Source organism: Hyperolius riggenbachi, chromosome 8, assembly GCF_040937935.1.
Source record: "Hyperolius riggenbachi isolate aHypRig1 chromosome 8, aHypRig1.pri, whole genome shotgun sequence".
Classification (NCBI taxonomy): Eukaryota; Metazoa; Chordata; class Amphibia; order Anura; family Hyperoliidae; genus Hyperolius; species Hyperolius riggenbachi.
The window spans coordinates 72,609,190-72,636,218 of NC_090653.1; the positions used below are offsets into that span (position 1 = coordinate 72,609,190).

The 27,029-nt window shown below is 44.7% G+C and overlaps 1 protein-coding gene across 1 annotated transcript; it reads right to left on the reverse strand.

Moving 5' to 3' along the window:
- On the reverse strand, positions 1-23,239 carry LOC137528917 (olfactomedin-4-like). Its single transcript, XM_068250681.1, has 5 exons — positions 23,183-23,239; positions 13,567-13,713; positions 10,675-10,887; positions 3,528-3,678; positions 1-3,166 (listed from the first exon to the last, which is right to left on the reverse strand). Exons 1-5 carry the CDS (start codon positions 23,237-23,239, stop codon positions 2,328-2,330), a joined length of 1,407 nt encoding a protein of 468 aa, XP_068106782.1. The 3' UTR covers positions 1-2,327.
- Between the last annotated feature and the right edge of the window lie 3,790 nt (positions 23,240-27,029).

Below are 27,029 nucleotides of genomic sequence, written 5' to 3' on the forward strand. Positions count from 1 at the left end.
TACAGTCATAAAACTTGCTTGGTTTCTGTATAAAGAATATAGACAAACTATAGGGAATCTACCGTATAAGGAATCTTTTACATTTTGAAGTAGATTCTGAACCGTAACTCAAGAAAAATGATGTGCAAGGATCTCTTGTCTGCATCTCATTAATCATCTCCTATTTCCAACAGCTCTGAAATAACTAGTTGATGTTTGCAACTGCGTAATTTAAAATGAGCAGCGCAAGTTAAAAATCCTGTGCGCAGGCAACAAGTGGTAGTGCTGTGTAGCGTGCGCTGATAACTTATGCCCGCTTCTTTCTAAGTACAGGGCGCTCCTTTAATCCCACCCTGAGCCCCACGGGTCCAGTGTCTTTGTAGGACTTGATTGGCCCAATAGGCTGCCTGTTACATGACAGGCAGCCAATTGAGCCAATCAAAGTGCGGGGATCATGTCCTACAAAGTCACTGGACACAGCAGGGGTCAGGGTAGGGTTAAAGGAGCATCCAGTACTTAATAAGGAGTGGGCATAAGTTACAGGCAGCCTATTGGGCCAATTAAAGTGCAGGGACAGGGCCGGATTTACCATAAGGCACTGTAGGCACGTGCCTACAGGCACTTGATGGTGAAAAGGCAGCTCACTCCCCTCCCTGAGCGCCTTCCTTCCTCCTTTCCTAGGCAGAGTCCTAATGAGATTGTAAATAAGAGGTTACTCACCCTGCTTCAGAGATCTCCTTTCAGTTAGGGGCACCTTTAGTTACCTAATACTTGGGGGCACCTCTAGCTACTTAATACTTACGGTACTTCTGGCTACCGAATACTAAGGGGCACCTGTTGCTACCTATGACAGGCAAGGTAAGTAAGGGAGAAGTGGCAGCTGAGTCAGCCAGCACACTTGTGGGGGCAGTAAAGCTTCTTGGAAGGCGGAGTCTAGGGTGCCAGTGTATCTATGCCTATAGGCTCCTGTGAGGTAAATCTGGGCCTGTGCAGGGATCACGTCCTACAAAGACACTGGACCCGACGGGGCTCAGGGTGGGGTTAAAGGAGTGTCCGGTGCTTAGAAAGGAGCGGGGGCAAGTTAGCAGTGCACGTTACGCAGCACTACTGCGTATAGTGTGCGCACAGGATTTTTTTTACTCGCAGTGCTCAATATAAGTCACGCTGCTTTATCAGCGCAGCTTAGTGAATCAAGGCCATAGTTACTTCTCCCTGCTGTTGCAACAGTCCTTGCTAGGGATGAACAAAATTATTTATATTGACTAGTCATGCGATTACATGTACACGTGTATAATGCAACAAATAACATGACTAAAAGTCATAAACATATAAACATATGAATGCTAGTTTTCAGCACAACAACATGAATGTTACCAAAACCTAAACCTAACAGAGCTACGTGTAATACATTGCAGAGTAAAAACTATCATTTTTAATTTTTTTCCACTTCATGGGTGGTGAATTTTACATGGTGAACTTGGCTGCCTATTTAACGAGAACCTCCCTAAATAAGGTTGTGACTGATTCACTGTGAGACCGAACTTGAAAATGTTGCTTGGACATTGCTAGTCCTCGCATCTCCCAGTGAGAGCTCCAAGGCTCACTGTCACACAACTATAGTGAAGACCCAAAGCTCTTGTGAGAAGCTCGGAGCTGTAGGAAAGACACAAGGACTGGTATAGATACAAGCATGCTTTCAACCACACACATAAGCCGAATACCTAGCTTTGCGCACGGTTCAGCCAACCCCAAACTTTTCACCTGATGTTCTGGAACAAAAGGTTGGCTTACTGTATATATGTTGTTAATATATGTATGTTGGTAATATATGTTTATTTTTTCCAGGAGGTGAATGGTTAACATAGAGCATAGCTAAAAAAAATCTCATTTAGCCAAGTCTTAAAATATATGTAGAAAGAAAGTCATGTTCATCTGCAATTCTTGCATTATCTAGGTGTTTTGTCACCTATTTGAGTGACTTCCCCAGGTCAATTGTCACCACTTGTAAAATGAATTGTGAATTGAGAAAGCCTCTCAGATCAGTGACGCCACATCATCATCACTCAGTGGCCCTTATTCAATTAACTTTTCTCCTGAGTTTTCTCTCAAGAGATCATTTTTGATCTTCACTAAAAAAATATTTTTATAGCATTTAGCAATTGAAAAAGAACCAAAAAAAAAAGCAGGTAAAAAGTTATATAAATGCTATATTGAGCATTTTCTTACTTGATGAGGGCTGTAAAGGAATTGTATTGATAAGATAATGGAAAAGGTATCAATTGAAATGTGGTTTACTTTAGCGATGTAATTCAAAACATTTTTCATTTTGAGAGTAATTAGCAGTAATTTTAAGCAATAGTTTCTTTCGGCTTGAAGACGAGTTCATAGGTAACCTCATAGCCATCGTTGTACATGTAGAGCTTGTGGTCATTGGGGTTGTAGTTCAGCCCTTGTATGTTCTCCATCATTTTGTCAAAAATGATGCTCAGTTGCTCCTCCTTGCCTGTCTTGGTATCATACATATAGAATATTTCTTCTTTCCGGGTGCTGAGGGTTCTAGTGGTGTACAGGACCCCACAGGTCATGAAAGCATTGGTGGTAGCAGGTTTGTACTGGGAAGTTAGCCAGGTCTGCTCCACAGCCATGTTGGTTGAGTTAAGTTTGCTTATGACAATATTTCCAGCATTCTCCTCTGTGGAGTAGATGACCCAAAGGCCGCTTTCATCACCGGCAAGGTCAATGTCTTGCCAGAGAGATGAAGCATAGGAGAAACGATTGTTGAAGGTGGCATCAGTAAGTGTCTTCCTCTCCACTGCACCATTGTCTACGTTGTATTTGCAAAGGTCCTTTGTGTTGTAGCAATTGTAGTACATGGAGTTGTTATACATGATCATACCACCTCCTTGACCGCAGCCGGAGTAGTCAAAATTGTTATAACCCAGATGTCTTGAGACGATCTTATCAGTGGGTTTCTTGAAGAGTAAGAGATCATCATAGGTTGGGTAGACTCTTATGATGTTCATTATACGGGCATCCGTCATTAGAGGGGCCACCCAATGTACATCCTGACCTGCACCTAAGAATGTGTCTTTGCCCCAACCTCCAAACTTGTAGTTGAACCCCTGCCAATTCAACTGCACCACAAAAGGCTTGCTGATGTTTTTAAGATTACCATGATTGCAGGTACCTGTGGATTTAAAAAGAAAATATTTAACTACATAGCCTGAGTTTGGTAAAAAATGTTTTTTTTTCATTAAAAAATTATAAAATATAGTAAACTAAGATAATGGCAATGGTATTCCTTTTTATATTTTTTTTAGAAGATTTACTTTTATCAGTTAGACTTAGCAACTGCTGTTCAGGAAATGCTTTTGATAACAAAGTAAACCCTGAGAATCCCCCAGACTAGTCCAAAACTTTTTGGTTCTGTCAGATTTTATCTGCTTACTTTTTTCACCATAGTGGTCCTTTAAGTCAGATCACAAATAAGACCGTGATTGTGATTGGCTGCTGGGAGGTAGCTAGTGAATGTTCTGAAAAAGTCTTACCAAAATTGATGAGAGGTGGGGCTGGACCACCCCGGTTCTTCTCGCACTCTTCTAGCTTCTTCCTCAAAGCAACAATTTCCCGTCTTACAGCCAAGACGTTATTTTTGTCATATGACTCCAGTTGGTTCACCATGGCAGAGATATTGTGGATCTGAAATAAGTAGGCAGAAAGGAAAAAGTTAGAGAAAGAAAACATAACAGAGTTGAGTGAGAGGTGAGAAGGAAGAGATGCAACAGAATGCAGAGAGAGAACATGTTTCTAGCTGGCCATTAATCAGTCAATTATTTCCCTACCTACAGTTTTGGTTCTGGATCAGGCTCAAATCACACCTGATCGGATTCCTGCCATACCCATCATATGAACCCCTAGTCAGAGTGTCTACATGGTGTCCCTTGACTTGGACGGGTCATGTTTAGCATTGCTATTTATGACATGTTCGACTTTCATCAGGTCCCTTGAATTATCGTGCACATCCACTCGCTGCAACGGAACAGAGACAGCAGATCCGTTGACAACACACATATGAACAGGTCCTATGCTTAACCACTTGAGGACCTAGGGCTTTCTACCCCTTAAGGACCGGCCACTTTTTTTCCATTCAGACCACTGCAGCTTTCACGGTTTATTGCTCGCTCATACAACCTACCACCTAAATGAATTTTGGCTCCTTTTCTTGTCACTAATAAAGCTTTCTTTTGGTGCTATTTGATTGCTCCTGCGGTTTTTACTTTTTATTATATTCATCAAAAAAGACATGAATTTTGGCAAAAAAATGATTTTTTTAACTTTCTGTGCTGACATTTTTCAAATAAAGTAAAATTTCTGTATACATGCAGCGCGAAAAATGTGGACAAACATGTTTTGGATAAAAAAAACCCATTCAGTGTATATTTATTGGTTTGGATAAAAGTTTACAAACTATGGTGCAAAAAGTGAATTTTCCCATTTTCAAGCATCTATGACTTTTCTGACCCCCTGTCATGTTTCATGAGGGGCTAGAATTCCAGGATAGTATAAATACCCCCCAAATGACCCCATTTTGGAAAGAAGACATCCCAAAGTATTCACTGAGAGGCATAGTGAGTTCATAGAAGATATTATTTTTTGTCACAAGTAAGCGGAAAATGACACTTTGTGACAAAAAAAAAAGTTTCCATTTCTTCTAACTTGCGACAAAAAAAAATGAAATCTGCCACGGACTCACCATGCCCCTCTCTGAATACCTTGAAGGGTCTACTTTCCAAAATGGGGTCATTTGTGGGGTGTGTTTACTGTCCTGACATTTTGGGGGGTGCTAAATTGTAAGCACCCCTGTAAAGCCTAAAGGTGCTCATTGGACTTTGGACCCCTTAGTGCAGTTAGGCTGCAAAAAAGTGCCACACATGTGGTATTGCCGTACTCAGGAGAAGTAGTATAATGTGTTTTGGGGTGTATTTTTAAACATACCCATGCTGGGTGGGAGAAATATCTCTGTAAATGACAATTTGTTAATTTTTTTTACACACAATTGTCCATTTACAGAGATCTTTCTCCCACTCAGCATGGGTATGTGTAAAAATACACCCCAAAACACATTGTACTACTTCTCCCGAGTACGGCGATACCACATGTGTGGCACTTTTTTGCACCCTAACTGCGCTAAAGGGCCCAAAGTCCAATGAGTACCTTTAGGATTTCACAGGTCATTTTGAGAAATTTCGTTTCAAGACTACTCCTCACGGTTTAGGGCCCCTAAAATGCCAGGACAGTATAGGAACCCCACAAATGACCCCATTTTAGAAAGAAGACACCCCAAGGTATTCCGTTAGTAGTACGGTGAGTTCATAGAAGATTTTATTTTTTGTCACAAGTTAGCGGAAAATGACACTTTGTGAAAAAAAACAATAAAAATCAATTTCCGCTAACTTGTGACAAAAAATAAAATCTTCTATGAACTCACCGTACTACTAACAGAATACCTTGGGGTGTCTTCTTTCTAAAATGGAGTCATTTGTGGGGTTCCTATACTGTCCTGGCATTTTAGGGGCCCTAAACCGTGAGGAGTAGTCTTGAAACAAAATTTCTCAAAATGACCTGTGAAATCCTAAAGGTACTCATTGGACTTTGGGCCCCTTAGCGCAGTTAGGGTGCAAAAAAGTGCCACACATGTGGTATCGTCGTACTCGGGAGAAGTAGTACAATGTGTTTTGGGGTGTATTTTTACACATACCCATGCTGGGTGGGAGAAATACCTCTGTAAATGGACAATTGTGTGTAAAAAAATCAAAAGATTGTCATTTACAGAGGTATTTCTCCCACCCAGCATGGGTATGTGTAAAAATACACCCCAAAACACATTATACTACATCTCCCGAGTACGGCGATACCACATGATTGGCACTTTTTTGCAGCCTAACTGCGCTAAGGGGCCCAAAGTCCAATGAGTACCTTTAGGATTTCACAGGTCATTTTTGTTTCAAGACTACTCCTCACGGTTTAGGGCCCCTAAAATGCCAGGGCAGTATAGGAACCCCACTAATGACCCCATTTTAGAAAGAAGACACCCCAAGGTATTCCGTTAGGAGTATGGTGAGTTCATAGAAGTTTTTATTTTTTTGTCACAAGTTAGCGGAAATTGATTTTAATTGTTTTTTTTTCACAAAGTGTCATTTTCCGCTAACTTGTGACAAAAAATAAAATCTTCTATGAACTCACCATACTCCTAACGGAATACGTTTGGGTGTCTTCTTTCTAGAATAGGGTCATTTGTGGGGTTCCTATACTGCCCTGGCATTTTAGGGGCCCTAAACCGTGAGGAGTAGTCTTGAAACAAAAATGACCTGTGAAATCCTAAAGGTACTCATTGGACTTTGGGCCCCTTAGAGCAGTTAGGCTGCAAAAAAGTGCCAATCATGTGGTATCGCCGTACTCGGGAGATGTAGTATAATGTGTTTTGGGGTGTATTTTTACACATACCCATGCTGGGTGGGAGAAATACTTCTGTAAATGACAATTGTTTGATTTTTTTTACACACAATTGTCCGTTTACAGAGCGATTTCTCCCACCCAGCATGGGTATGTGTAAAAATACACCCCAAAACACATTATACTACTTCTCCTGAGTACGGCGATACCACATGTGTGACACTTTTTTGCAGCCTAGGTGCGCTAAGGGGCCCAACGTCCTAATCACAGGTCATTTTGAGGCATTTGTTTTCTAGACTACTCCTCACGGTTTAGGGCCCCTAAAATGCCAGGGCAGTATAGGAACCCCACAAGTGACCCCATTTTAGAAAGAAGACACCCCAAGGTATTCCGTTAGGTGTATGGCGAGTTCATAGAAGATTTTATTTTTTGTCACAAGTTAGTGAAAAATGACACTTTGTGAAAAAAAACAAAAATCAATTTCCGCTAACTTTTGACAAAAAATAAAATCTTCTATGAACTCGTCATACACCTAACAGAATACATTGGGGTGTCTTTTCTAAAATGGGGTCCGTTTCTGGGGTTCCTATACCGCCCTGGCATTTTACGGGCCCAAAACCGTGAGTAGTCTGGAAACCAAATGTCTTAAAATGACTGTTCAGGGGTATAAGCATCTGCAAAATTTGATGACAGGTGGTCTATGAGGGGGCGAATTTTGTGGAACTGGTCATATGCAGGGTGGCCTTTTAGATGACAGGTTGTATTGGGCCTGATCTGATGGATAGGAGTGCTAGGGGGGTGACAGGAGGTGATTGATGGGTGTCTCAGGGGGTGGTTAGAGGGGAAAATAGATGCAATCAATGCACTGGGTAGGTGATCGGAAGGGGGTCTGAGGGGGATCTGAGGGTTTGGCCGAGTGATCAGGAGCCCACACGGGGCAAATTAGGGCCTGATCTGATGGGTAGGTGTGCTAGGGGGTGACAGGAGGTGATTGATGAGTGTCTCAAGGTGTGATTAGAGGGGGGAATAGATGCAAGCAATGCACTGGCGAGGTGATCAGGGCTGGGGCCTGAGGGCATTGTGAGGGTGTGGGCGGGTGATTGAGTGCCCTAGGGGCAGATAGGGGTCTAATCTGATAGGTAGCAGTGACAGGGGGTGATTGATGTGTAATTAGTGGGTGTTTAGGGTAGAGAACAGATATAAACACTGCCCTTAGGAGGTGATCTGACGTCGGATCTGCGGGCGAACTATTGGTGTGGGTGGGTGATCAGATTGCCCGCAAGGGGCAGGTTAGGGGCTGATTGATGAGTGGCAGTGACAGGGGGTGATTGATGGGTGGCAGTGCCAGGGGGTGATTGATGGGTGGCAGTGCCAGGGGGTGATTGATGGGTGGCAGTGACAGGGGGTGATTGATGGGTGATTGACAGGTGATCAGTGGGTTATTACAGGGAAGAACAGATGTAACTAATACACTGGCGAATTGATAAGGGGGGGTCTGAGGGCAATCTGAGCGTGTAGGCGGGTGATTGGGTGCCCGCAAGGGGCAGATTAGGGTCTGATCTGATGGGTAACAGTGACAGGTGGTGATAGGGGGTGATTGATGGGTAATTAGTGGGTGTTTAGAGGAGACAATAGATGTAAACACTGCGCTTGGGTGGTGATCTGATGTCGGATCTGCGGGCGATCTATTGGTGTGGGTGGGTGATCAGATTGCCCGCAAGGGGCAGGTTAGGGGCTGATTGATGGGTGGCAGTGACAGGGGGTGATTGATGGGTGGCAGTGACAGGGGGTGATTGATGGGTGATTGACAGGTGATCAGTGGGTTATTACAGGGAAGGACAGATGTAAATAATGCCCTGGCGAATTGATAAGGGGGGGGGGTCTGAGGGCAATCTGAGCGTGTAGGCGGGTGATTGGGTGCCCGCAAGGGGCAGATTAGGGTCTGATCTGATGGGTAACAGTGACAGGTGGTGATAGGGGGTGATTGATGGGTAATTAGTGGGTGTTTAGAGGCGAGAATAGATGTAAACACTGTGTTTGGGTGGTGATCTGATGTCGGATCTGCGGGCGATCTATTGGTGTGGGTGGGTGATCAGATTGCCCGCAAGGGGCAGGTTAGGGGCTGATTGATGGGTGGCAGTGACAGGGGGTGATTGATGGGTGATTGACAGGTGATTGACAGGTGATCAGTGGGTTATTACAGGGAAGAACAGATGTAAATATTGCACTGGCGAATTGATAAGGGGGGTCTGAGGGCAATCTGAGCGTATAGGCGGGTGATTGGGTGCCCGCAAGGGGCAGATTAGGGTCTGATCTGATGGGGAACAGTGACAGGTGGTGATAGGGGGTGAGTGATGGGTGATTGATGGGTAATTAGTGGGTGTTTAGAGGAGAGAATAGATGTAAACACTGCGTTTGGGTGGTAATCTGATGTCGGATCTGCGGGCGATCTATTGGTGTGGGTGGGTGATCAGATTGCCCGCAAGGGGCAGGTTAGGGGCTGATTGATGGGTGGCAGTGACAGGGGGTGATTGATGGGTGATTGACAGGTGATTGACAGGTGATCAGGGGGGATAGATGCATACAGTACACAGGGGGGGGGGGGTCTGGGGAGAATCTGAGGGGTGGGGGGGTGATCAGGAGGGGGCAGTGGGCAGGGGGGGAGATAAAAAAAAATAGCGTTGACAGATAGTGACAGGGAGTGATTGATGGGTGATTAGGAGGGTGATTGGGTGCAAACAGGGGTCTGGGGGGTGGGCAGGGGGGGGTCTGAGGGGTGCTGTGGGCGATCTGGGGCGGGGGGGAAATCAGTGTGCTTGGGTGCAGACTAGGGTGGCTGCAGTCTGCCCTGGTGGTCCCTCGGACATTGGGACCACCAGGGCAGGAGGCAGCCTGTATAATACACTTTGTAAACATTACAAAGTGTATTATACACTTTGTATGCGGCGATCGCGGGGTTAACATCCCGCCGGCGCTTCCGTATAGCCGGCGGGATGTTGCGGCGGGCGAGCGGTGACAGGCGCCGGCGGAGGATCGCATCACGGATGACGCGATCGCTCCGCACATGCCCTTAAATGGACCGCTGCCTCTGTGGGTGAGCCGGTCCTTAAGGGCTCCACTTCCCGGCCGCCCCTGTGCGTTAGGCGGTCGGGAAGTGGTTAACATCTATCTACTGACATGTCCATTTAATAGTTGGCTCTCTGATGTGGGAAAAAAGGCTGTTTTGGTGCAAGGAGGAGCCGAGTCTAATGGGGATATCAAGGCTGCACAGCAGTCATTCAACTTCTGCTAATTGTTACCACATTTTTAGGTTTGAAATTATTAATATGGACTTTGAGCAGATTGGTTGGCCCGAGTTAGTACTTGGCACAAGCAGAAGCAAAGTAGTGGTTGTAGTATTAAGTCACATCAGACATTTTACCTGGTTACTAGAGGAACTACGGTTACTTTTGCATTGAAATCCCTGTGCGGTGAACATTTAGAGGTCACCAGGTTAGATAGAACTCTTGAATGGAATTCTAAGAAAGAAGTTATTTAATAGGAAGCAGGAAATTTGGGCACCCAGCGGCTAATGGCTGATTTGGGTCCCCCATAGGCGCCAATGCAAATATCAACTAATAGGCTCCCAAAGCAGAAATTTGGGTGTGCAATAATTATCGTTTTCAAAATTACAACGTTATAGTTAGACTTTTTTTACTGTTTTGAAAATTAGAACATTAGTTTTTTTTTTACATTTTTTATATTTTGTATTTACAAACTATGCATCTTTTGAAAATTATTGTTTTGAATATTATAAGGTTAGGAAGGGTATTTTAGGCTTAGGCATCAGGAAAGGGGGGGGGGGGATTTAGGGTTAGGTGTCAAGCAGAGTTTTTTAGGGTTAGGTGTCAGGAAGGGGGCTTTAGGTTTAGGCATCAAGAAGAGGGGTTTTAGGGTTAGGTGTCAGGAAGGGGGGTTTTAGCGTTAGAGTAGGGGGTTCTGTGTTAAAGTAGGGTTAGGTTAAGTTGTAGTAAAATATTGTTCATATAAACAGACAATTTATTATGATAATTTACACTTTAAAAATGAAGAATTTCGGTAAATATTAACAATAATAATTTAATAACAAAAATGGGCACCCACTTTTCCTTGCACCCCTTTTTCATGCAGGCATTGAATATGGAATATGGAAGCGTTAACCATTCATGATGGAATGTGTACTTGTGTAAACTCCAATATATACGGTATAACCAGTAAGCTTACCTCCACAAACAGGGCTTCCACCAACGTGCTGGACCCATTGATGGATTCTTTGAGCTTAACCACCAAGGACTCCATTTGTCTGATTTCCAATTTAAGCAGCTCAAAGTCCAGCTCAGTAAAAGAGATGCCACCCATCTCCATCACTTCCACTCGTCGAGTCAGGTTCTTCAGTTTCTGGACATATTCCGTCAATGTGGCTTGATAACTTTGCATCTGAAAGAGAAATTAGAATGTTATGATACTTTCTAATTACAGTATAGCTGGAACTACAAAAAAAAGTTATTTGATTATTGATTATTATTTTAAATATTATCTTTCTCCAGAGATACGTATAAATATGCCACCCCTGCCACCTCTCGATCTACTCCACACTGCTAGGATGAGGAAAAGGGCCACCAAGATCTTCTGTGACCCCTCCCAACCACTTCTTTGCGCTCCTCCCATCCGGTCAGCGCTAATGAACTATACCTTCCAAAACCACCAGGCGCAGGAACTCTTTCTTCCCCTGGGCAATTCTACTGCTCAATAATACCGACCCCTGACTCTTACCTCCTAGTCTGAAATCAACATCCTTGCCTTAGGTATTTCTTTTCTGTTTTCTCTTCTGCAACTCTAAAGCTGGCCATACCCTAGGCCAATTCCCCGCCGATCGACAGCAGATTCGATCACTGGGCTCAAATCTGCTGTCACATCGTTCACGCTGCACGCTAAATTTCGATCTATTTCGTCCCGAAATAGATCGATCCCGTCGATTGCTCTGTGCAAAAATTACCGTCGATCGCCCGCAGGTAGGAAGCGCATCGCTAGCGGTGTTCGAGTGCCTGACGACCGACGCAATACAGCTGCAATACATTACCTGATCTGGCCGGCGCGACTACCCAGGTCTCCGCTGTTTTCTCCGCTCTGGTCTGGTCTCCGGGTCCGGCATGCTTCACTTCTTCACTTCTTCCTGTCCCGGCAGGAAGTTTAAACAGTAGAGGGCGCTCTACTGTTTAAACTTCCCCCCGACAGGAAGAAGTGAAGCATGCCGGACCCGGAGACCAGACCAGAGCGGAGAAGAAGACAGCGGAGACCTGGGGAGTCGCGCCGGCCGGAGCAGGTAATGTATGCGGGGGGGGGGGGGGGGGGTGCCGCCACCACAGATTGTGAACGGTTTCAGGCAGAAATCGATTCACAATCTGTTTGCAGTAAAGGCAGCCATACGATTCCTCTCTGATCAGATTCAATCAGAGAGGGATCTATCTGTTGGTCGAATCTGATGGCAAATCGACCAGTGTATGGCTACCTTTACACTCACTATCACAAAGATGTTATTGTATTGTTAATGCTGTTAGTATGTGTATTGTAGCTGTAAATGTATTGTTAATGCTATTAGTATGTGTAAGTGTAGCCGTAAATGTAATAAGTACAACTGTTACTGAGTACTTTGCCACTGCCATACTTGGCAAATACATTTTTCTTGATTCTTGATATCAACTACAGCAGAAAAAAATGTTGTTATTAAAAGAAACAATGACAAGTCTTTGGCAGCTGTTGGAATCTGCTTTCAACCTGAGAAGCTACACTCTGAAAACTCCCTTGGCGTACTTCATTCCTCGCTCGGTGGCTATCTTTTCATCATCAGCTATACAGCATGGAGGAGGCCCATACTGACAGGATTAAGGACATGCAAGCCAATTTCAATTACTCCAGTACAGATATATGCCATATTGGACTGTCTTTGCCTCATGTTGGGACTTATACCATTCCTATAGATGTTGCAACTTTTTAATGGTGGTTTCCACTACATGCTCAAAGTGACAGTGCATTATATTGCTTCTTATGCTCTATGTGTGGACCACATCTACTGCCCCCTCCCTCACCTGGCAAATGGAGTGAAAACCGATCTGATCAGTCGGTGATCAGATCTGTTTTCACGGATCTGTTTGCCAATGTGTACCAAGCCATCCGGATCTGGTGAAGCGGAGACCAGATCCACTGTATCGGATCCATTTGGCTTGATCCATTGACTTTATGCAATGTGAACCGGGCCTACATGTTGCATCATTTATTCAACTATATTGCTTGAACTTATTATTAAGTCATCGATTATGTCACATACACTGGATCCAGGCATTTTACAATCTGGTCAAAATAGAACTATAGTATGCAATGGATACTGTACATCTATCCATACTTTTGGCATTTAGTCCTTGTTTTCTGGAGGTTTCTACTTGTTGAACTTGTTATTGTTTTTTGCTCAGTGCTCAGTATATAGTTATGGATCCCTTCTGTTTCCCTCACCTGCCTTGATATTCAGACCACTAGTCACTGTTCTTTATAGGGTTTTTCAATATTGATTTTTAATAAATATGTGAACTGTTTTACTTTATGCATGGCCCATTAAGTTTTGTTTGGGTGCAGGTGGGTTCTGTTTTTCTTGTGCATATATTCAAACCCAAACCACTCTAAGCCATGTTCAAAATTAATTTTTGTTCTAAGCTATTGGTTTCTGAGTGAGTTGGTGTTGGTTGAGTCACACACTTTTCCAAAAAGTAATTTAAAAAACTCAGTGCTCATGCAATTCCGTGGGCCTGTTGACAGTACTTTTCTAACTTTGTGCATGCAGGCTTTGTATTAAAGTCTATGTCCAGTCACCATTGCCGTTCACAGTCATTATAACACATGCGTTACGCAACACGCACAGTGTGAATCCAGCCGATAAAGGTAACATTTTGAGTCTCATAAACATAGAAATTGGAACACCAACAACACTGTTCCTCGGATCTGCAACCAAAAGACTGGCTACAATTTTTTATGCAGAACTGGATTATTAGCGGCAGCAGCATTTACAGTGCCAGCTTGTTCCTGATTCTCTACTGCTTCCATATTATCTAGGAATAAATAGAGTACCTTAGTGATCTCTGCCTGGACACTGATGCTCATATCTCTGTTGGAAATCTCCAGGACTTCCAGACGATCTGCAGGGAAGGTGTTATCAGGAAGGATGACAGAACACTGGCAGGTTCCAGATTCATTAATTTCCCCTGTGACATTGATCTGTGCCAAGAAGATGTAGATGATTAAAATGAGATATATAACAGGTAAACAGGAAGAGCTCAGTCATAAATTACCAATTTGTATTTTCTAGGCATTAAAGAGACTCCGTAACAGAAATTGCATCCTGTTTTTTATCATCCTACAAGTTCCAAAAGCTATTCTAATGTGTTCTGGCTTACTGCAGCACATTCTACTATCACCATCTCTGTAATAAATCAACTTATCTCTCTCTTGTCAGACTTGTCAGCATGTGTCTGGAAGGCTGCCAAGTTCTTCAGTGTTGTGGTTCTGTGATGCATCTCCCCCTTCCAGGCCCCTCTCTGCACACTGCCTGTGTATTATTTAGATTAGGGCAGCTTCTCTCTTCTCTCTTATCTTTTACAAGCTGGATAAATCCTCCTCTGAGCTGGCTGGGCTTTCACATACTGAGGAATTACATACAGGCAGAGCTGTCTGCACTCTGCAGGAAGAAACAGCCTGACACTTCAGTGGAAGATGGCTGCAGGGGGAAAGAAACACACAAATGATCTCTTGAGATTCAAAAGGAAGGGTGTATACAGCCTGCTTGTGTATGAATGTATTTTCTATGTGTGGACATACTGTACATCAACCTACTTCCTGTTTTGGTGGCCATTTTGTTTGTTTATAAACAAACTTTTAAAAACTGTTTTTAACCACTTTTAATGCAGCGAGGAGCGGCGAAATTGTGACAGAGGGTAATAGGAGATGTCCCCTAACACACTGGTATGTTTACTTTTGTGCGATTTTAACAATACAGATTCTCTTTAAAGTAATCCTCAAGTAAAGAAAATAAAAAAGTTAGGCACATATGTTATTAGTTGGAAGCATCTGAATAGTCCAGAGGCTTCTCATATCTTCTTTAGTGATGGTCATGTCTAAAAAAACTCATGGAGACGCATGTAATCAGTTTGGTCAGGTGATATGTAAGTCTCTGATTTTGCTAGTAGTCATGATCATGTGCAAAAGCAGGATGTGATCACAGCAAATCAGAGCTCTGCAAATCTATCAGCTGATCAAACAGATCACATGCTACTCCATGAGTTCTCCTAGACATGGCCATCACTAATCTTCATGCACTGTACTGTTCCAGGTCCATCAACACATATTCAACCTAAAGGGTTGAATATGTTTCTTCAGTATGTGACGACAGCCATGGATGAGCATGTCCGTGCTGCACCTGCATGAGTACGGTTCATGCAGGCCCAGTAGAATGAAGTCACTTATGCGTGGCATTTTATCTCCATGCATGCGTGCCTTCATTCTACTGGGCCTGTGCAGCTTTATTTGTGCATACACAGTACACCCATGCTCCTTGAAGACACTGAGGGACCTAGAGCTGAAATGGTTGTTGAGTTCAATAGTCATGGAGGCAAGGTAACTGAAATAGTTTTATTTACATCATTTAACAGTTTCTTCTTTTTGTGTTCTTTCTGTGTTCCTAGTCAGGGCAGAACTTGCCGCGGGGCTGCTCTGTATGGTGCCGCTCACAGGAAGTAGACTACTACTTCTTGCGAGCGGCGCTGTACAGAGCAGTCTGGCAGCCCTTGAACTCCGCCTGGAGCCTGGAAGGTGAGTAATTGCTAACACTCAGACGCCGGACATCTCAATGGAGGGGGAGCACGAAGGGGAACCCAAGGAGAGGGAGGGAGGAGTCGGGTCCCTCTCCTAGCAGCTGAGTCCCTGGATACCTGGATACAAAAAGCCTCTCCACTATACCTAGGCTTTCCACTAACAAGGCATTTACGGCATTTATGCTCATTGGAAATAAGTATGAATTTGCAATGCGATTTTTTTTTTTTGCATTAAAAATTAAACCAATGAATGTCAATTGAGTCATTTCCATTGAATGTGAATTTTCGCATGCAGCCCGATGCAGAAAAAATATGGCTTGCATGGTTCAGACTTCTGCACCATGCATCTGTTTCCCATTTAATGATTGTTAGACGTATATAAAACATTTGCATTAAAATGCAAACAACTAGAAAAACATATGCAAAATGTAATATCCTAGAGGAAATATAGCCATAGGCCCTAAAGTGCTGTGGAAAATGTCACTGCTTTATAATCCTACAATAACCAGATTGTGGAAAAATCAAAAGCAGGGGCTGCTCCCCATTATAACTGGGGGGGGGGGGGGGGGCAGCCCGTGTGACTGCAGAGGGGTCCAGAGCTGTAGGGGCCCCGAACTACTAACCTTTTTTTTGATACTCCAGATCAGGTGTTTTTGGTGCCTACACATGTTCTGGGTGTGAAGATCCAAACTTGCTTTATGACCCATGTAAGATGGGCCCCAGGCTGTGAGGGTCAACAAGAAGAGGCAAAGGAAGGGTTGTGAACATTAAGGGGCTTCATCCAAGTTTTGCTGGGGGGCGCCATGATTTGTAGTCATGCCCCTGATCAAAGGAAAGGTATTTTTCTATTCCTGAAATTCAATAGTTCTCCAGGCTAGTCACGCGGGTTTGTCAGTTAAAAGGACCACTATCATGAAAAGAAAAATTTAAAATACATGTATTAATATTCAAATAAGTTGCATGTTTCTTACAGAGTAAAATGAGCCCTAAATTACTTTACACCTATGTTGCTGTCACTTACAGTAGGTAGTAGAAATCTTACATAACCGACCGGTTTTGGACTAGGCCAGTTATCTGAAAACTTGGCTCTCCAGCTGTTAAGGAACTTCAAGTCCCACAATGAACTTGCCTTTATGAATCATGGCTGTGGCTGTCAGACTCCCGCAATGCTTTGTGGGACTTGTAGTTCCTTAAAAGCTGGACAGCCAAGTTTGCAGATCACTGGACTAGCCCATCTCTTCATGGGGGATTCTCATTAAAGGACTTACGAGGTGAAAATTAACTTCTGAGAAAAACAATTATATCTATCTTACTTCTCCTAAAAATGACTTTTTAAAATATCCCACAGTTTTATTTTATATTTAAATCTAGTTTTTAAGTTTTTACTGTTTCATTGTCTCTGCTCAATGACACATTCATTGAAGTATGCTAGAGCTCAGATCTATGAATTATTGACCCTTTTTATCTATTTTCTGCTCTTAAAAGTCATTTACTGACAGAAAAATGTTTTATGGCTGTAATTACTTATCAGTGAGGGTTATGCTATAGTCTGACCCAGTCCGACCCAGACAGAAATTGTCACTTGCATACATGATGTTTAACTTTTTCAGGCAGAGAAAGAAAAAAAGGAACACAGCATAGTTATTAGTGTGCTTGGCACTGCACATACACATGTCTATCTCATCATGTCACATGTTACCTTGTAAGTCCTTTAAGGCTGTTATTGTTTATAAAGATGTTCCCTGAAAAATATTTATAAAAAGATGCTGGCCAGCCCCCCTGCTCACTGCACACTTAATGGCAGTTGGGCGGAGCAACTGCAATTCACTAGATGCTTTTGAAACTAAACAAAACCCTGAGAATCCCCCATAAGGAGTTGGGCTAGTCCAAAACCTGTTGGCTCTGTCAGATTTTTACTACCTACTGCAAGTGACAGCAACACAGGAGAAAAGTAATTTACAGCTCATTTTACTGTGGAAGAAATGTACATCTTATTTGTATGTGTTTACATATATTTCAAATTGTACAATTTTGGTGATAGTGGTCCTTTAACCATTTCTGCCGCTGGGATGTGAGCCTCACATCCGCAGGGACAGCTGCAGGGACGTGCTAGTCACGTCCCTGCAGTTTGAGGTGCTGTGCGAGCAATCGTGTAGGCAGATTCCTGCGATTGTGATGTTACCTGGTGCAGAGGGATTGGCTGCAAGGGATAAAAGTCCCCTGAGCCAATCCATACATGTCCACTGAGAATGAATACTGTTTTAGTTCATTAACAGTGTTCATTCTGAAATAGAGCCGCCACACTTCCTGGCGCCGTTGATTTCCACCACTTACCACCGCCGATCGTTAGATTTATGAATGGGAACAAAGTTCTCATTCATTAATCTCCCCGCAGGCCACCATGATCGCAGGCATCAATTGATGTCTGCGTCACTTCCCTAGTTATAATGTAGCAACACATTGCTTCCTATAGCGTACTTATTGTACACTAATAGGAAGTGGTCAGCGAGGACATCTTGTGGCCAAATTGTAAAATGACACCTTCTGACTTTAGGGAATAAAATTGTTTTAATATGTATGTCAAGAGGGCATATTATTATTAAAGTATGGGCTAAAAATTAGTAATGGATGTAAAAGTGAAAAAACACACCTTTATTTCCAAATAAAATATTGCCACCACACATTATACTAGGGATATAATTTTAACATTGCAATAACTGGGACAAATGGCCAAATAAAATGTGTGGATTTTAATTATGGTAGCATGAATTATTTTAAAACTATAATGGCTGAAAACTGAGAAATAATGAATTTTTTCAATTTTTTTTCTTATTATTCCCATTCTAATGCATTTAGAATTAAATATTTCTTAGCATAATGTACCTCCCACATAAGCCTAATTAGTGGTGGAAAAAAAAACAGGGTATATATCATTTTGTTGTGATAAGTAGTGATAAAGTTATTGGGGAATGAAAGGGAGGAGCGCCGAAATGTGAAAATTCCTCTTGTCCATAAGGTGAAAAATAACCGCAGGCTGAAATGGTTAAATGATAAGACATACCCAGAAAGGTCTATGTATGCAAAGTGTTTACTCCAGGAGCCAGAGAGTCTGAATTAGATTACATTAGAGCAGGGGTCTCAAACTCGCGGGCCATTTGCAGCCCTCGGTACAAAATTTTGTGGCCCGCTCCGGCAAAAGCAAAAGAGACAAGGAAGCGAACTATTTTACCTTATAGTTCGCTTCAGTGCTCCCAAGTAATCCGCCGCATCCCCGCCGCTAAACGAGGGCTGCAGAGCCCCCAAATCCCCCGGGCAAACATCCACGACTGCGCTGAGGGGCAGAGCTTCCAGCTGTAGCTCTGCCCCTCCTGACGTCAGTCGCCGCACGGATCGCCGCCTCTCCCCGCCCCTCTCTGTGAAGGAAGAGTGAGAGGGGCGGGCAGAGGCGGCGATCCCCCGCGATTGACGTCAGGAGGGGCAGAGCTGAAGCTAAAAGCTCTGCCCCTTCCAGGAAATGCCAGCGGATTGCCCCCCGGGCGATTTGGGGGCTCTGCAGCCCTCATTTTGCGGCGGGGACATGGCGGATTACTTGTAATGGGAGCACTGAAGCGAACTATAAGGTAGGACACTTCATGTTCAGAAGAAATAATTAAAACAGTTAATATTGACATTTGAGGACTTTTTTGTGTGAAATCCCTTATGCGGCCCAGGCTCATCCTGACTTTGCCTCCTGCGGCCCCCAGGTAAATTGAGTTTGAGACCCCTGCATTAGAGGTTATAAACTTAATGAGATAAATGCCTTCAGACAAATAACGTGAGCAGTTAACATCTCTAAATTTGGTACCAATTATCAGTTATCTTGTGCTGCTATTAATAAACTTCTGTTAAAAAAACATTGTTTTTTTCTTCTTCTAGCACTTCTCTACCATCCAAATCTTTTAACAACAGGTCACTTCCTAACCCTAATGCTGTGGGTACACACAATACAACTTCCCGGCCATTCACCAGGATAGAACTGATTATTTCCGACATGTCCGATCGGTTCCCGCTCGATAACTGGATCCATTTTGGGAATGCATCATCGGAAAATTGATTCCCATTATCCATCGGAGCAGTTTGGACATGTACACAGGATGCAACTTACTGTCAGCTTACCCACCGATCTGATGGGAAATTGCATTGTGTGTACCCAGCATAAAACTTAAAGTGAACTTGAGGGGAATCTCAGGTGAAAAAGAGATACTTACCCACGCCATCCTCCGGACCACCATGGCTGCCCTGGACCCTCCTGAACATTGTGACCGCACATCTCTACATGCATGAGCGCGGCTGAGCTGCACCCGCATGAGCATGGACACGCCTGTGCAGTAGCTCTGTCTTACTGTGCAGGCGTGACCGTACTTGTGCAGGTGCAGTACAGTCACGCTTGTAAATGAAGACAAGCTCGGTCACAAGCAGAAATCCAACAAGCTCTTGTCAGTATTCTTTGGAGGGTTTTCAGGTTGCACCAGAGGATATCATGGGAAGCCTTTGCTGGATCCAGGTGATTCCTTCTTGGGTAAGCATGTGATTTTAGACCTGAAACTTGCCTTGGGTATACTTTGCCCCCCTTAAATGCTAACCCCCTCCCTCCCCCTCATGATTAACCTTAACCTTTTCCCTTACTGTTATCCCCTTTCCTGCTTTCTAACCAAAACCTCCCTCCTAACCACCCACCATTAACCACTTCCTGGTGAAAATTTTTGAGGGCTGCGTCTGACTATGGGCTTGATTCACTAAACCGTGATGTCTCATATCACTACAGTTTTCACGTGCATTTTCGTATTTGCACGCTATCGTGAATTATCATGCGCAATTGTGAATTTCCATGCTAAAACTTTAAAATTCGCAATTTTGCACTAAGATTCTCGATTGTGCGCAAATTCGCGAACGCACGCAAACGTGAAAATGCACGCGAAAACGGCCGTGATATGAGTTATCACGGTTTAATGAATGAAGCCCTATGAACGCTCTGTTGCAAATCGGAATCGGACAGGTTACTTTATAGAGATCCACTGTCCACAGAGTACCTTTGAGTATTCGAGATTATGGTCAACGAGATACAATTTTGAGGTGATGCAAAATCATGCAAAATTTTTACATCAACATATACAGCTTAAGGTGCCCACTAACCTTGTGAGTTTTAGCAAATTAAAAGATCATTCAGATTGGAAAATAAGATACTTAATCAGGTACTTAATAAGGTATTTAATCAATCCACAGCATTAAAAAATCCTCTCTATTCCTGATATCAATCACAGTTGCGATCTTATCTATGAAAAATAATCTACCAAGCTGATGAACCAGTTCTTTAACCTCCTGAGCGTTACGCCGCTCAGGAGGTTTTGTTAGTTTGTGCCCCTGAGATTAATTAATTTGCTCACATGGCTGTAAAAGCTTTAGCTAGCACTAGGCTACCTAGTAAAGGTGTCTGGAACCCCCCGATCCAGACAGTTTATACATTACCCAGCCTGGATCCAGCAATCGGCGCAGCCTCCCCACGAAGCTCCGGTCTTCACTATGGGGAGGATCGCACATGACGTTAAGACGTCATGCGCAAATCCGATCCTCCCCATGGAGAGACCGGAGCTGTGCAGGGAGGCTGCGCGATCGCTGGATCCAGGCTGGGTAATGTATAAACAGGGGGATCGGGGAAGGATCGCAGGTGATCGGGGGTGCCAGACACCTTTACTAGCTAGCCTAGTGCTAACTAAAGCTTTTACAGCCATGTGAGCAAATTAATTAATTCTGTGGGACTCCTGAGGACAGAGAGCAGTATGCCCGACACAGTGTCGGCCATACCGCTAAGGAGGTTAAAGAAACAATCAACAATGCGATCGTTCAGGATTGATTGGGCCCATCACTTTCTCTGTTTTCATACAATGTGTTCTGAATAATCTGATCAAAAAATACAATGGTTCACTAAAAATTGTACCTTAATGGGCATTTAAATTTTTTTAACCCAATCAAATGCCACTTTGGCATTATTGGACTGGTCCATCTTCACACAGCATACATTTGCATAACAGTTTTGCATAATTCTGCATCAGTTCGGAATTCCTAGCATCTCACTGGCTATCACTGTTAGAGAGCAGCTAAATGCCGGGATTAGCCCCTCATAAGCACTGGCAGCCCTCTTATAGATCCGCGCCCAGCTACTGTCAGAAATACCACCAGGGGCTTAACTACAGGGGTGCAGCCCCTGCGACTGCTGTGGGACCCCGAGCTGTAAGGGGGCCCCAACCCAACTACTACTTCACTTCACTCCCTCTGACATGTTATGGGTATGAGGATTATGATGATCACACTTGTTTTATGACCCTTGCAAGATGAGCCCCCAGGCTGTGAGGATCAGCAAGGGAAGAGGTGTGAACATTGGGGGGGGGGGGGGGGGGGGGGGGTGAGCCATGGTTTGAAGTTATTCCCCTGCATACCTCCCAACATTATGAGATAACAAGGAGGGAGAACTTTAAGACACGCCCATGCAACACCCCTAGCCACACCCCCACTACACCCTTGTCAGGCTTACCATAAAGAATTCACAAGCAAAGGATGTTATTTTATAATTCAGACCACACTAGGCCTATTTATCATCATTACTACTACTTCATATTAACATTTAAAAATAAATATATCAATTTAAAAGCCGAGAATAAAGTTCAGAGTCAATTAAAGTAAACCTGAGATCGTAGCAAAGCAAAAATGTACACATACCTGGGGCTTCCTCCAGCCCCCTTTGGCCTGGTCGCTCCCCTGCTGTCCTCCGCTGCCTCCTCGTCCGTCTGCAATTCCTCCTGGTTTCTTTGGGATTCGGGGCTTACTGAACATGCGCAGCCTTGCAGCACGTGCACTGCCCCATCACGTTCCCATTACCGGGAGCGCTCTGCGCCTCTGCCGGCTGGCCCCAACTGGCAGAAGTTACTGGGAGGATTGCGGACAAATGAGGAGGTGGCGGAGGACGGTGAGGGAGCGATCAGGCTGAAAGAGGGCTGGAGGAAGTGCCAGGTATGTAGACATTTTTGCTTTACACTTTAAAGAGACTCAGAGACGAACAACCTAATAGATTTATACATACCTGGGGCTTCCTCCAGCCCCATACGCATGGATCGCTCCAACGCCGCCGTCCTCCGCTGCCTCTATCGCCGGTACCGGGTCCTGTCACTTTGGCCAGTCAGGGCCAGTCGACGCAAGCACAGTGCGCTCCCTCCGTACTGCGCAAGCGCATACGTAAAGCAGGTGCCGGCGAGGCGGAGGGAGTCCCTGTGGAAGCGTAAAACTGGCTGCGTCCGGCGGAAGTGACGGGACCCAGTACCAGCTATAGAGGGGGAGGGCGGCGGCTTGGGAGCGATCCATGCAGATGGGGCTGGAGGAAGCCCCAGGTATGTATAAAATCTTTTTCATTTTCCCATCTCTGTGGCTGGATGGTATAATGGTTAAGGGCTCTGCCTCTGACACAGGAGACCAGGGTTCAAATCTCGGCTCTGCCTGTTCAGTAAGCCAACACCTATTCAGTAGGAGACCTTAGGCAAGTCTCCCTAACACTGCTACTGCCTATAGAGCGCGTCCTTGTGGCTGCAGCTCTGGTGCTTTGAGTCCGCCAGGAGAAAAGCGTGATATAAATGTTATTTGTCTTGTCTCTGGCTGCCTCTGGTTCCCTTTAAATACATTTTTCTATAGAAAAATAAATATATTTTCATAGATCTTTACATCAGTCCTGAAAGAGGGACACATGGGGAAGAAAGAGGGAAAGAGGAACTGAGTTCCATAAGAGTGACTATCCCTCCAATTCTCCAAAGGGGGAGGCTCTGAAGTCAGGGAAATTGGTACTGAGTACTTACCAGGGAGGCAGCATGGCTCTGCAGCAAGCCTGCAGCAAGGATAAGCAGTGACAGCATCTTGTCCCTTCTCCTCCTGACTCCTGTCCCTCCTGTCCTGTGCTGGGACACTGCCAGCTGTACTTATGAGGAACGTTCAGGGATGAGTGACCTCTAGGAATTTCCAAATTCCCCCTCAGAAGAAGAATACCCCCCCCCCCCCCCCCCCTCTCTCTGTTCCTTTCAAGCACACACACCCCATTTGTGCCCAAGTCTTGCTGTTGACATAGTTGTAGCAGTAATAATGTCCTTTTAAATCTACATATGAAATCTCTGTGCAGTAAATTGGGGAATGCAAATCCTTATCTGTCTGGGAATCTGCACCGGCTTTTACTGGAATTCAGACTGAGAGGGAACAGCAATAATAGAGGGAAAGACAATAATGTAAATGGGGGGATACAACTTACATAAAAGATGCCTTCACAGCTATTAAATGCATGAAAGGAGTCTCTCATCTCTGTTAATTTGGCTTTTATGCTAATACAGGTAGTTATGTAAATCTAGGTTTGTATACTGCCCAGCAGGGATGGCTAAAACTAATTTATTTTCTTCTGAAGTGTTAATACAATTTACCTGCCATCCTGAACAGCACATTCCGCAAGACATGTATCTGATTAGTTGGAGAAATGATGTCATTTCTGGACATCTGCTGTGTATATCCCTAATATCAAGGTGATATTAACAGCACATGAACAAAACCTTTCAGTATCCATCAATAATAATGCTAACAAGGCGAACATTTTCTTCTGTCAGGCTCAAAGCGCATGAGTGCTGCAGCCACTATGGGTGTTCAATAGCCCACCTCACAGTATTAAAGAGTTTTGGACAAGGACTCTGTATTAAAGAGAGTCTGAAGCGAGAATAAATCTCGCTTCAGACCTCATAGATAGCAGGGGCATGTGTGCCCCTGCTAAAATGCCGCTATCCCGCGGCTAAACGGGGGTCCCTTTAGCCCCAAATCCCCCTCCGTGCAGCGCATTCCCTCTTCCGCATAGAGGCAGGGCTAACCACCGCAGCCCTGCCCCACGCACGTCTGTCAGCGCGTATCTCCGCCTCTCCCACGCCCCTCTCAGTCTTCCTTCACTGAGAGGGGTGGGGGAGAGGCGGCGATGCGCCGCTGATAGACGCGACTGGAGGCAGATTTGCAGCCGTTAGCCCTGCCTCCAGTAAGAAATAAATCACGACCAAGTTTGCGACCAAGGTATGCGGGGGTGGGTTTGGGGGGTGAAGGGACCCCCGTTTAGCCGCGGGATAGCGGCGGTTTAGCAGGGGCACACATGCCCCTGCTAACTATGAGCTCTGAAGCGAGATTTATTCTCGCTTCAGAGTCTCTTTAAATAGATACTGTGGACAGTATCATAGTTGTGCTATAGTTTTTAGTACTTACATCCGATAACATTAACAGTAACTACTTAAAGTGAACCTCGGGACTAAAAATCTACTCAGCAGAACTGAAAAGGCTTGATGTTGTAAATTTGAAAGCGTCAAATATAACATAATCTGCTTAGTAACAGCTTAGTCATGACTGCTGACAACTTCCTGTAACCATAGATTTAATGCAAATTTTAACGTAAATACAATGAAAATTTGCATTGCTATGCATTGCCTATGCAAAGCATTGTATGCAAATCTGACGTGATGTCCGGAAAAATTATGCAGGACCTCAGATTTTTTTAACGGGTAATGTTAAGTATAGGAAAGTGTAACAAAAAATAAAAAACGCTACACCAAAACGCTCCAAAAATCGCAAGGCATGCTTAAAAAATTGCTAGTCACATGCCTAGAAACTCCTAGAAATTTCACTTAAAAAAGCACTGAGCATTTGCGATTACGCTAGCGCTTTTTGGTGTGCACTTAACTGCAGTGAGGGAACCAGAGACCTCTAGGAGCTGGAGGAAGCCCCAGGTATGTAAAGCTGCAGGACTTTTTTCATCTTATTTATCCTTTAAATTTTTTGTTTTGCCAAAACTTTGAGTAATGCAAAGTGGTAGATCAGTAACTACTAGAGATGGCCCGAACGGTTCGACAGCGAACACATAGCGTGTTTGACTCGCCCTCTATACATCATCATTGGGCTAAACTTTGACCCCTTACATCACAGTCAGCACTCAGCAGGCACTAGAGTTGTCCTGAATGGTTCGGCCGCGAACTTATTTGTGCGAACATCAGTGGTTCACGTTCTCATCGAAACGCAAACTTTATGGCGAGTTCGACCGGCCCCTATACTACATCATTGGGCTAAACTTTGACCCTCTACATCACAGTCAGCAGACACATGACAGCCAATCAGGCTGCACTCCCTCCTGGAGCCCCACCCCCCTTACAGTGCCTTGCAAAAGTATTCTGCCCCCTTGAAGTTTTCCACATTTTGTCACATTACTGTCCCAAACATAAAACAATTTTATTGGAATTCCACATGAAAAACCAATACAAAGTGGTGTACACATGAGAAGTGGAACGAAAATCATACATGATTCCAAACATTTTTAACAAATCAATAACTGCAAAGTGGGGCGTGCATAATTATTCAGCCCCCTTTGGTCTGAGTACAGTCAGTTGCCCATAGACATTGCCTGATGAGTGCTAATGACTAAATAGAGTGCACCTGTGTGTAATCTAATGTCAGTACGAATACAGCTGCTCTGTGACAGCCTCAGAGGTTGTCTAAGAGAATATTGGGAGCAACAACACCATGAAGTCCAAAGAACACACCTGACAGGTCAGGGATAAAGTTATTGAGAAATTTAAAGCAGGCTTAGGCTACAAAAAGATTTCCAAAGCCTTGAACATCCCATGGAGCACTGTTCAAGCGATCATTCAGAAAAGGAAGGAGTATGGCACAACTGTACACTAGTGTTGGGCGAACACCTGGATGTTCGGGTTCGGGAAAGTTCGCCGAACATGGCCGCAATGTTCGGCATGTTCGGGCCGAACCCCGAACTCCCCGAACATCCCGCTTTTAGGGGCCCTATGGGGTCGCAGGCATAAGGGGGGAGCATGCCCCGATCGCGGGGGGTGGGTCGGAATTTCCCCCCACCCCCTCCGCTAGCGCTCCCCCCTCTGCCCGCTTCCCCATACAAAAATTTCAAGAAGTACCTGTGTCCGGTGGTAGTGGGTGGCTGGCAGTGGGCGGCACTATGAAGTGACTGACTGAGGAGGAGGAGTCCGGAGAGTGACGCTTTGAGGGAGGCCGGGCAGTGGGCGGATCAGCAGTAGTACGGTACTACTGCTGAACCGCCCGCTGCCCGGCCTCCCTCAACGCGTCACTCTCCGGACTCCTCCTCCTCAGTCAGTCACTTCATAGTGCCGCCCACTGCCAGCCAGGCAGCCACCCACTACCACCGGACACAGGTACTTCTTGAAATTTTTGTATGGGGAAGCGGGCAGAGGGGGGAGCGCTAGCGGAGGGGGTGGGGGGAATTTCCGACCCCCCCCCGCGATCGGGGCATGCTCCCCCCTTATGCCTGCGACCCCATAGGGGGGCAGTATTCGGCCGAACAGGGCCCTGTTCGGCCGAACAGGGGCCCTGTTCGGCCCTGTTCGGCGGCCATTAGAAGTTCGGGTCGAACCCGAACTTAAAAGGCCGAACACCATCAGGTGTTCGGCCGAACTCGAACATCACCCGAACAGGGTGATGTTCTGCAGAACCCGAACAGTGGCGAACACTGTTCGCCCAACACTACTGTACACCTACCAAGACAAGGCCGTGTACCTAAACTCACAGGCCAAACAAGGAGAGCGCTAATCAGAAATGCAGTCAGGAGGCCCATGGTGACTCTGGACGAGCTGCAGAGATCTACAGCTCAGGTGG